Here is a 12,160-nt window from a genome sequence, read left to right as displayed (position 1 = left end):
GTCCAACAGCTTGTTTAACAGGACTAGTACTTAGCATCAAATGCAGAGAACTTTTCACCTCCCTGGTAGATAGAGAACTACAAGGTCTATCCAAACTTTCAAGAGGGTGAAGAGGAAGGTGAACTGGCACGCTCTAGCCTGACCCTTCCTTACCATCTACTGTCATTCACATTCTCCTTACAATGAAAATGAAGAGGTAAGGACAGTCAGAGCAACCCTGAATAAAGCAAGCAGCTGGTGCAGGGAGGAGCTGGTACCCCCTTCCTTTCTCTCTGTGAAGCACTTGCAGATTGTTGCTGATCTGAGCACTTACCCTCTGCCTCAAGCTGCAGTTAATCAGGTGCTACCTGATGGCACCTCCAGAATGACACTTGGTTCCTGGCCTGAGCAGCAATTTTACTCAAGCAAGCAAGGTAGAAAACATTGCAGAAGCAGATGGCATTAAAGATCAAAGCAGGAGAGCAAAACCACATAGAATCACAGAATCACAGAATTTTCTAGGTTGGAAGAGACCTCAAGGTCATCGAGTCCAACCTCTGACCTAACGCTAACAGTCCCCACTAAACCATTTCCCTAAGCTCTACATCTAAACGTCTTTTAAAGACCTCCAGGGACATGCTCAAAACCAAAGAAACACAGTGAAAAGGACCAGGCAAGCTGCTACTGCCTTTCCTACACCAGTACAGGAGTGCACCATCTGCAGAGAAGCCACTGGGTAGGACACAAAGACCCTCCCTTCCCCGAGCCTGCAAAATGCTGGCACTCAGGCAGGACAGCCTGCAGCCCAGGGGGTCAGCATGTCTCACCCAGCGCCGACCAAGAAAAGCCACCAGGATTCTTGCAGGAAGCTCTCCTATTTTTTCTCCCTCAGAGGGAAGAGATTTTCCCATCCTATTCTTGGTAACCCTGCTTGGTTTCACTCACCTGCAATAGAGATGTCACACCAGCACTTTTTTAGAAAGGGCTGATGGGGCAGCCCAAGTTGGAGCTTCTCTGCAGAGCATGGGCTAGACAGGCAGAAGCAGCACATGAATTTGGCTACGTCATAGCTGAATTGCAGACAACACCTGATACAAGATGTAATTTGGTTGCAGCACAGGCAGAGATAACTTTAAAGTTCATTTTCAGGATCTCACCTATAGCAGATGCTCTAATGCTGTTTCTGCAAGATGCAATTTCTGTCATTAATTTCAGTTATCTGACTGAACACACAGGATGAATGACAGGAGCTAACTGCATCTCACCCAAGCTCCTGGGCTGTTTCTTTTTTTGTAGGGTTTGCTTCTTCAGAACTTGTCTGCTTTCTTGGCAGGCAATCACCAGGTAGGAAGCACACCCCCACCTCTCCACTCTATTTATAGTCCCATTCATTCAGTTCATTTGACAGACAGCTACTTTTTCAACTGATTCTTACTACCCTTGGCTCAAACACACAACCCAGACAGCAGAAGAAAGGTGGTGTGGATCACAAGAGCCAGCCAGCATCCTCACAATTGAGGGGCTTGCTCATGCAGTGCTTAGAGAGCAGAAGAGATCAGCTGTTCTGCTGCTTTGCTGGCATGAGGTCAAGGTTCACAGTACCCTACATCACCATAAGCTTTTTTCCATTGCAATTCCAGGCTTTTATTTACACAGTGACTTGGCAAACTACTCTGTGGCCTATCTTTCCAAAGCCTTAATATTTCTGCAAGTATGTGAAAACACTGTGCTTCTACTTATAGCCTGCAACACGCAGAGGGAAAGTGCCCGTGTGAAGAGGTAAGTCGGCAGGGAGTCACACAGCTCGTCTCTGCCTGAAAGGCCACAGCCTGCAGCAGCTCAGCTGAACAACCAGTTGGTGCAGGACCCAACAGGGCTCACGGGGGAGCACCAGGAGCACCCCATTTGCATGGCGCTGCAGGACCTTCCCCATGGCACCTGCACCACTGCTGAATGCTTCTGGAGCAGCTGCTTGCCAACCAAGAATAAAACATGGAAGTTGAATGGCATCCTCTTAACACCACACAGATCAGTTTACACAAGCTCCACTGTTACCTATACCCAAGGACAACACTGAAATACTCGAAAGGCTCTGAATCACGTCCACCAGCCACACACTTACAGGACCAAAGCCAGTGTCAAGTCTTACTGGGCAGTTTCATAATGAATCCTTAAAAAATAGAACTGAATTCAGCCTACAAAAGAACATGGAAAAGCCCAACATCTTACAGACACTGTCTTTCCTGTTTGTAGAACCCAGCAATACTTTGTTTCCTTCTCCATGGAAAAAAATAATAAATCAAACACAGGCTAGTGTTATGAGGCATGATGCCAGGCAAAGTCGCTTCAAAAAACAAGTAACAGAAGCCTTCACCACCAGAAAAAGATTGAGCAAAGCTAGCAAGCCACCTGAAGGGCTTCTCTGTTAACACAACTTTTGTCAAGAGCCTCCATTCAAAATTTCAGTGCCAGGCAATACGATTTCAGTTGTACCATGAAAGATTATGCAAACAAGAACATCCAAGCATGAAGGCAGCCAACAAGTGACATTATCAGACTCAGCATCTGTCCCAGATCAGCAGTACATAGATAAGAGATCAGATCAATTGTCTAGTAAGTGGTTAGACCAGGGAAACCATCACTGATAACAGCATCACACAAGGAGGTCCTCATCCAGTATCCATTTGTATTAAGTACGCATTTTAGGGCTAAAAGCCCCAGATCAGTTCTGTAAGTCACAGCTGCTGGTCTCTGCATTTCCCTCAAGGCAGTCACAAGGGCAAGCGCACTACAGACTCCCAGGGATGGGGAATGGGGCTGTTGTCATTTACCTAAAGCCACAGGAGTACCACATCCTCCTACAGCTGCTCTTCTTTTAACAGAGACACAGCAATGACACAATACATTCATCACGGATGTAGGTGAAGGCAAGTAACAACGCGAATCGTTGCATTCCACACATACCCTTCGCTTTTGGTAGCTGGGAGCTGCTTCTTCAGAGTTTCTTTATCTTCAGCTTTCAGGATGCTGAAGCCAAGGAGCTGGGCGGCCCCGTATGCTGGGAGGAAACCCAGCTCCGCTCGGCGGCTCACGAAGCAGTCTGGGTGGTACCAGTTATCGATCATTCCCAGCTGGGGTTTTTCAGGATGTACCATCTTCTTGGAAATCCGAATCTGTCCCTAGAGCAGGGTAAAGAGACAAAGCAACTGTTAGGCCGTTCCGGAAAGAGCAGGATATTAGTAAGCTCATTACTAAGCTGATGCTTCCTAAACACCTGCGAAATGTCTGCAGCTATTGCCCAAGCCCTTCCCTGCAGTCCCTCTGCTTCCACTAATATTCTTTCTAGGTTGGAAAAAACACGTCCTTTTAAGTAATTTTCTGTTCAAAAACCATTCAAAACAGGTAATCATGTAGTCTTTACTCCTCCAACTCCCTGACCGCCAGTTAACTTAAACAAGCAAAGATCACATCGCCAAACCCCATGCAGGCAACTCTGAATAATTAGTTTACATTCCTTACCAGTCAAACATCAGTGCTAGCACTACCTAACCCCCTCTAACTGCAAATTACTTTTCAGATGCCCAAAAAGCAGTTGTTTTATATACTCTCAGACTGCAATACTTCACACTCCAATAAGGAAACATTTACACTCCAGCCACCAACCTTTCTGCAGACAGAGGTATATCAGCACTGCTGTTTGACCCTCATCAACTTTACCAAACTGGCAGGTTTATTTTCACCTATCACAAGCTCACAGCTTCATCTCACCAACTGCCTTTAAAAGCAGGCTAATGAAACACGCTGAAATATAGGGCAGCACCGTTAATTAGTTGCATCACTGTTTTTGTCTGCTTCAGTGGAGCCAATACAGATGCTCTGCACACAAAGGAGGAGGAAGAGGCTTACACCTTTGCAGTGCTTCGACAGGCAGAAGACACCTGTCTCTTCCTACCAAAAATACTGGCAAGCAGCGTTTCAGCCCGCTCAAAAGCTCAAGCGAAAGGAAGCGTTGGCAGGTCTAAAGCCCAAGCTCCAATGCCTGAAAGATGCCTTTGTTGTCAGCTGTCCTGGACACAGCTGCTTCTCAAACACAGAAATGCAGCTCCAAGTGCTCTCCGTATGCAAAACGGACAGGAAGCAATTAAAAAAGCCACTGCTGGAATTGGGACTGGTGGGAGAAAAGACAAGAAATGGAGAACTAAAGAAAATCTTACTTTTTCTATTTTCTGTTCACAGCCTTTGCAAGTACTCCTGTTAGACTTTGCATATTCTGCAGCAAAGTCATTCAGGCTCTTCTCAGCCTTGCCACCTCCTTCCTGGTCCCCTCCTTTTCCTGGAGAACAAAGGCAAACACAGAGCGCAGCTTCAAATGCGATCCTCCCCCACTTTTACAAAAAATCTCCTCTATGCCAGATTGTTAGCAGTCTGCATTAGTAAACCTCTGCACTTCAGCAGTTCGTCTATCAAGAATCTTCATTCAGAGCAAGATAAACAGTCCACGCTTAAAAGCATTGTTAAAATAGGAATATTTCTTTAAGCCACTGAGTAGCAATTGTACAGGATTGCACCTTTGGAAGTCTTTAAAAAAATCACTGAGTAAGCACAGAGCTGACACCTTTTACCTCTCTCCTGAAAGCAGTGTAAAATGAAGTCTTACTAAAGACCGACTGTAACAAGAGTCAGAAACATCTCTGCTTCAAAACAGATGTGTTCTAAGTGCCATTTTTTTTTTTTTTTTTTTTTTTTGTATTATGTTTCAACAGGCAGACATCAGCCTAAAACTGCTCAGCATCCTTGGTTTACAGAGTGACTCGGGGTGGTTGGTCTGGTCTGTACTTAGACCCTTCTCACTCGCTCCAATTCAGTTCGTTGTGTAACAACGTCAAAGAGCTACCATAACCACACACTGCAGTGAAGACACCATCAGTACAGCGTATGACAAGAACATTCATTAATACTGGAGAACTGAAAACAAAATACAAAAGTCTTAAAAACAACAAATATTTGGTAATATGTCTGCCAACTGCCTTATTTTTTTGTTTGTTTGTTTGTTTGTTTTTTTCCTCCTTTAAGAACAGTCATACTGCCAGCGTCCTAGCCCTGGAGTGCAGTGGCACCACAGAAATTCTTCTGACATCACTTGCTAAGAGGGATGTGGCAATCAAATAACCATAATCATAGCTTGAGAAGAGAGAACGTGGTTCTAGCTAAACCTCCGAACCTCTGCATACCTCCTCCAGGGCCTCCAGTCTCAATGGCTTTCTTGATTTTCTCCTGATCTTCCCACCGAAGCTCAGGAAACCCATCAATGTCTGTGTGGGACACAATCCGAGCCCGCTTCCAGAAGCAGCTGTAGTGGTGCCAGTGAGGAACTTTGCCATCAAACATGGGTGACTAGGGAAAAAAAAGCACATTAGGCTAAGATGGAGCAACTCAGAACCAAGGCAGGGAGTGGAGGGAGATAAAATCCTGGGTAAACACAATTTATTTATTTTAAAATTAACACGTAGACATGACTTAGGAAAAGCCTAAGAAGAAAATGTAGTGTGACAGACAAGCTGCCAACTGAGAGATCTCAAAGAGCACAGGCATGGAAGGAACAGTGAGATTATCACTGGGCTCCTTAGCCTGTCCATATTTCTCAAGAAAAAAGGCAACAGCATCCACGTGGCTATACCAACCCCTAGCAAACAGGGAGGGATTTCTTCTCAGTAAGAATCAGTCCTTCTGCTGGGATGAGCAGAACAAAACAGAGGTTGTGGAGAAAGCAGCACAAGTAACAACACTTGACTTGGCTGTTCCAACCTCCTCTGAGACTCCTGCAGCAGAAGAGGCTGCTGGCCTCGCTCTGCAAGACCACCAAGCAGGACACACAGTCCCTTTGAGGACCACTTCTCAAGCAAACTGGCTCATGCCCTGAAAAAATTCCTAAGTGGGCTGCAGGAGGCAGAGGCAAAATTTGAAGGGAACGCCAGAACCCAAAGTCCTGTATCAGGACAGAACCACAACCAAAGTTTTCCCCGAACAACAGCTCTGGAGCTCTCTCTCCAGCCTCATCACGGGAGCGCTCTGCTTTGTTATGACTCAGACACACTAGGTACCAACCTGTCACCGTTCCAGTTACCCATCAGAGCAAATAACTGTGCAGCGGTTTGGCTCTGAGCAACACACATAAACACCTGCTGCACTAACAGCACTCAGCGTGGTATTATTATTATTACTGATGATAGAGAGTTACTGACCTAGGAAGGCATTCTACATACCACTCAGCAACTCGAGGGGTGGCTCTGAGCTGAAAAATCAAAGAGTTTCATGCAGGGGCAGCAAGGAAGCAGAAAGGCTTCAAAGATGGGAGCCCCAGTGACAACTGAACCATCAACCAGAACTGTCAAAGGACGTGCCTATTTCTTACCAGACTCTCCCCACAATCAGATTACATGGTTACCCTTTTGGCACCACAGCCACACAGCTGCCACACTGGGGTTGCTCTCAACATTCCTGGAAGTCACACACACCTCCGGCACTCAGTCACACTCTCCTGAGCTATGGGCTCACGTTTGGTGTTTTACTGGAGGACTGCTCATGGCTCTGTCCCTAACACAAAGGCTTTAGGGGCACCAGCTGGCAGGGTGCACAGAAGGGGGCAGATCTCCTTCACCACTTGAGCTGCACACCTGGAGTGTGACTTCTCTCCGTGCAGGCAATGGGATCTCCAGGCAAGCTAGGCTTAGGTTTATGGAATTCCTCCCAGCACACCTCTCTCTACCACAGTTTCTTAAATAAACTATGAAAAAAAAAAAAAAAAAAAAGGAGACCAATTTGCTTTCTGGCTGCACACACAGATAACAAACTGCCAAGTTCCAGGTGGAAACAAAAGTCCAAGTCATGGTGGTGCTGGAAGACCTGGGTGCCCACAGCATGCCAAACAGTGGAAGTCACGCTTCCACGCGGAGTTCTTCAGGTAGCAATCCAAAGGAAAAGAGCAGATGCAGCAGAAACGGCTCCAGGCTGGTGGCTTGCCCCGAGTCTCCTTGTAACCCCCCCCGCGCTATCTGCGGAGACCTCAGCGCGCTGCACGTGGCCGCCCGCAGGGGGTTCCCCGGGAGAGGAGAAAAAGGGCCCGCACACAGCGCCCTGCTGCAACACGGGCCCTCAGCCTGGGGCTGCGCTCCGCAGCGGGGCAAAAAAAAAGTCAAAATAAATAAACAAACAAACGAATAAATAAATAAATAAATTAAATAAAGGGATGGGGAGCGGAGAAGCGCAGCAGGGGGCGCGGGGCCCGGGAAGGAGCCCCTGAGGCGGCTCCGTCAGGGACCCCCTGAGGGACCCGGGCCCAGCCCCCGGCCCCGCTGCCCTCGGGCCGCGCCGTGCGGTACCTGCACCATGAGGGCGAGGCGCAGCGAGTCCTTGGCGATGCTCTCGCCGCACTTCTTGCAGGAGGCGCGGCCGCTCTTGGCGTACTCGGCGCGGTACGGCTTCTCCGACGGCTCCGCCATCCCTGCCCCTGCCGCTGCCCCTGCCGCTGCCGCTGCCTCCCGCCGCCTCACGGCCGCCCCTGCGCCAGGCACCGCGAGCCGAGCGCCGAGCGCAGCGCCCCACAGCGCAGCGCAGCCGAGCCGGGGCCCGGCCGGATCGGCCGCTCGGCCGGCGTCGCGCCGCGCCTGGCAGCGCCTCGAACCTTCCGCCTCGCCGCCTGAGGGGAGGGGGCGGGCAGGCGCGGGCATGCGGCGGGAGCGCGGCGCGGCCCCGCCCCTCAGTATGGCGGGAGGGGGGGGGCGCGCTGAGGGGGCCCTGTGAGGCGGCGGCTGTGAGGCGGCCGCCTCCGCTCGGCCCTTCCTCCGCCACCCGCTCGCTGTGTGCGCTAGGTGGAGCTGCGAGCCCGCAGCCGGGCACATTCAGTCCGTGAAGCACTGCACGAACACCACACAACCTGCACTGCACCCAGTTACCTCACAGCTGCCTCAGCCCTCACTGCTCCTGAACTGCCCTCATGGCGTCCCTCAGCAGGGGCAGGTCACCACACACAGCCCCACGCTGAGGAGGAGACCCAGGAGATGCCATCAGGACCCAGGGGTGGTGACACCCAGCCCGTCTCCTTCCAACAAATGCACCCTCGCAGCAAGCCACGCACACACAAAGGTCCCGAGTCAAGGCAATGAGTTATTTAACCCAGCTCCCCGCTCGCACAGTGTGCCAGTAGCAGGGCCTGCTCCCCCAAACACCTCCCAGCCCCCTAAGATTTGGGTTTCCTGCGTACTGTGTCCCCAGGGGGAATTGTTCTTCTGTGAGTCTGTCCAGCTTCTCTGAATATACCCTTCTGTTTATACAGTGTTTATTTACAGAGTACCAGAAACGGAGATGGGGCTTCTTGTTAGTGTTTCTGCCTGCTGGGGCCGCTTTCACTCCTAAGGCAAGGCAGCACTTTCTAAATAATGAAGTGCTGCTATACAACCTGCATCCTAGAGACCAGCAGGGATCTGTAAAATATCATGAAGTGGCCTACGGAGCCATGCACAGACATTCACAGGCATGTAAACATGAAAGCATGCAAAAAAAAAGTGACAGGAACAAATGGCTGTTCAAAGTTTAGCCGTTGTTGTTGTTGTTGTGAAGTAAAGCCGCTAAATAAACACTATACAAAATGGGTTGGGTGGATTTTCTTTTTACAAGGGGGTAGGTGGCTCTTTAGTAACGAGTTCAAACAGTGCTTTAAAGGATCAGGTGAGCAGCTCTGTGTATTTTACCTCGTTTTGAGAAGTGGTGTACTGGAGTTTGTACAGTTATAACCAGTGTTAGACTTTCTGAAACAGGAATGCCTACACAAAGAATTACACCGTTAGTATTCTAACTTTATGAAAACGTGATTTCCTCTGTAGACAAACTGTCATCCTGATTTGTGGTGTTATATTTGCCAGGTCCTGCTAGCCCCTGCCATAAATCTAATGGTCTCAGGTGGCTTGCCTTTGTCACACCTTTGTCACTCAAGTGCGACACACAGATCACAACACGTCCCCCTTCCCCTCTCACATGCCAGCATGGGACTGTGGGTTAGTGCTCACACAGGGCCCTCAGTAACACAAACGGCACCGAGGACACTAGGTTTTGTTGCAAACCAGAGGATGCTCTGTGGCAGCTGTGAGATGCAGCGCCTGCAAGGCCAGTTTCCTAGGCAACCATCCATTTAAGTAAATCTGGTATTTTAGAAGCCCCAGTATTTGGCTGCTGGGTTTTACAAGACGCTGCAGCAACAGCAGTTAAAGAGGGTAGGATTTTTATGTTTCCACATATCTAACAATATTCCTGTGTCAGTGGACTGCCAACTTCTGGGATCCTGCTAGATGATGAGTGCCATGAGGACATGCGAGATCAATGTTTTGTTTTTCCTTTCTGTTACCAGAGCAGGAATTGTGAGCTAGAGAAAGTTTAGAGAAGACAGAGCCAGACCCTTTGGAAAGGTGTACACTAGAAGGATGAAAGGCAATGGACACAATCTGGAACAGGAAATTTTGACTTTGACATCAGGAAAAAAGATCCTCATGAGTGTGATAAAGAACTGAAATAGGTGTGCAGGGAGGCTGTGAGATCTCCATCCTCGGAGGTACTCAAAACTCACGTGGACAAGGCAACCTGGTCTTGGTGGACTCAATTCAGGAAAAACAAAGTAATCATTTCCACATTTTCTTGAAGGAGCAGTAATTCTTATGTTCCTGGTGGAGAACCAATGGAGCAATATGGCATTTAACACCATAGCCAAGGAGAAAGAGTCATAAACTATATATAAGGGCATAAAGCAGAGGGGCCAAATCCTGCCAGTAGCTGAGCACATGCATCAGCCTTAGCAGAATTTGAGGCTGTTCACCATCTTGTAAGATCACATTTTAAGAAAGGGAACCAGTGTGAGATCCTTTTCACACTAAAGAACATGTAAAAATGCCCATCAAGTTCAGTGAATGCAAGCATGGATGCCTGAGTTTCCAAGCTCAGAATGCACATTGCGTTGGAGGCTGATAAAGTAAAGTGCAAAGTACTTCACAATGTCCATTTTTGTAGCTAAAACTAGAAAGCACACCCAGAAAGGTGACACGGTGGCTGCATCCTGAAGGGAGTCTGAAATCACAACCATTTCCCGTCACTTCCCTCTCCTACTGGCCTCGGCTGTTCTGAATAGCTTTCTGACTTCAGTGAACTTTCTCAGCAAAAGCTGTTTTCACATTGGGTTTCAAATCCCACTCGAGCTCTTCTTTACAGAGGAAAGACACAAACACCAGCTTGTCTCTTTTCAATCAAGGAACATGCCGTGCCAGAAGATGAAGCATCAGATTCTTTACTTTTGATTGAGGCTCATTAGTGTTTCCTCTAAAGAACACGAGGAAAAATTCACTGGGTATTCAAACCAGAAATTGCCTGAACTTACAACCAGAGCACTGTTGCTTGAAGGAATGGGGCTGCCTGGTGCAACTCCAGTGTTTTTCAAACACTTGTTTGGACATCTCAGTGATGGGACTTGTTTGGACATCTCAGTCCCTTACCAGGCAACTTCAAAAGCATGGGGCCACCTCATCCTGCTCACAGCTGGGAGCACACAGAAGTGATCCTGAGCCACTGTATGGCTCTTCCCTTCTCTGGGCTCAGATTTCTGCACCTGCTCCACAAGGGAAAAAACATGATGCTCCGCACAGAGAGCCAGTGCATCCTGCTGGCTGCTTCAAGTTCATGATGGGGACTCAGCACTGAAAATATTTTGTAATTCATGGTCTTATTGCACAGGACACTGAGGCTCTGTGTAACATGCACTGGGATTAGCAAAACAGCCACAAGAATAAACCTCTCAGTGTCTGCTTGTTCAAAGTAGCTGACCTCTCTGGCCCTGGCAGTCAGAGCTGGGGCAAAGATCTCAAGGGCACAAGGCTCAGATAAGCAAATAAGTAAGAGGAGAACTAGAAGAATGACAAAAAGGAACAAAATAGGAACAAAATAGGATCAAAGAGAAAGATGGATGAAAGACAATCTAAGGCCCAGAGCTGGAATGGCAGCGTGGCACTTTCCCCACATCTTCCACGCAAATTTGAGTTCGGCACTCTGGCCCTAGTACCTCCTCAAGCTCTGTGCTGTGGTGTAGCCCAGGAGGCAGCTAAGCACCATGCACCAGTTTGCTCACTCCCCCAGCCAGAGAGATGGGGGAGAGAATTGGGAAAAAATAGTAAAACTCATGGGTTGAGGTAAGGACAGTTTAATAGGAAAGAAAAGGGGGAAACAATACACAAAGCAAGTGATGCACAATGCAGTTGTTCATCACCAGCTGACCGATGTCCCCGAGTAAAGGCAGGTGCCCCACCCCGGCCACCTAACCCCAGTTTTATTGTTGAGCGTGACATCATGTGCTATGGAATATCCCTTATAAGCACTGCTCAGCAACTAACACATTGCTGTGTTATCAGCCATGTTATCATCCTAAATCCCAAACCCAGCACCCTACCAGCTACAGTGAAGAAAATTGACTCCATCCCAGCTGGAACCAGGACACTTAAAGATTTATGTTTGTGGCTGGTGGCTAGCTTTACAGTAGGACAAAACAAACTTTACATCTGAGTGTAGTTCAACTGTGGAGAAATGTGCCAGAGAGAAAGCTTGTGGCCCAGATATCACTCTTTTCACATACTGCAAGAGATTTAGGGGTGGTGGTGGTAAAGTTAAACCCTCTTGCTTAATGGTAAGGGTCACATCGAGCACTGATTTGTGCAGAATGGATAGGAGAGGTATTCCATAAGGCCCAATTCATGTGGTTTTGATTACTGCCCATTAGCCTGTATCTCAGAGTCTTGGAAGCACCAGCTTCCTATCAAAAAGGAAATGTCACTGCGCTAGCTAATAGACTTTTTTCTCTCATTTGCAAGAGACTCTAATTGACTTTTTTTTTTTTTCCAGTTGAATGCAGCTTTAAAAATGAATATTTTATGTCAGGCATTAAAGATAGCACATTGGCTTGCAGGGGAAATCTTGACTCACACAGATGCTCGTTAAGAGAAAGAAAGGGCAGACCATGCCTCCCTTCCCCCCCAGCACACAGCATAGGATTGTATAGGTGATTTTATGCCAGAAGGGAGATTTTTGCATACAGCCCTTCCCAAAGGCCCTGAGCGATGGGACAGCTGCCTGCAGTACCCACCACCTCCAGCAT

The 12,160-nt window shown here is 48.2% G+C and overlaps 1 protein-coding gene across 2 annotated transcripts in view; it reads right to left on the bottom strand.

Moving 5' to 3' along the window:
- Positions 1 to 7,518, bottom strand: part of PARP1 (poly(ADP-ribose) polymerase 1) — a 28,412-nt gene extending 20,894 nt beyond the window's left edge. For both annotated transcript variants that reach the window (XM_084515355.1, XM_084515354.1), the window contains exons 1-4: positions 7,359 to 7,518; positions 5,211 to 5,373; positions 4,194 to 4,312; positions 2,944 to 3,158 (exon numbers count right to left, since the gene is read on the bottom strand). In XM_084515355.1, the coding sequence (XP_084371481.1) occupies positions 2,944 to 3,158; positions 4,194 to 4,312; positions 5,211 to 5,373; positions 7,359 to 7,478 (617 nt within the window). In that variant the 5' untranslated portion in view covers positions 7,479 to 7,518. The remainder of the gene's footprint in view (positions 1 to 2,943; positions 3,159 to 4,193; positions 4,313 to 5,210; positions 5,374 to 7,358) is intronic.
- Positions 7,519 to 12,160: the final 4,642 nt, after the last annotated feature.

The sequence above is a fragment of the Aythya ferina genome (assembly GCF_964211825.1).
Source record: "Aythya ferina genome assembly, chromosome: 3".
Classification (NCBI taxonomy): domain Eukaryota; kingdom Metazoa; phylum Chordata; class Aves; order Anseriformes; family Anatidae; genus Aythya; species Aythya ferina.
This window is presented reverse-complemented; position numbering and strand designations above follow the sequence as displayed.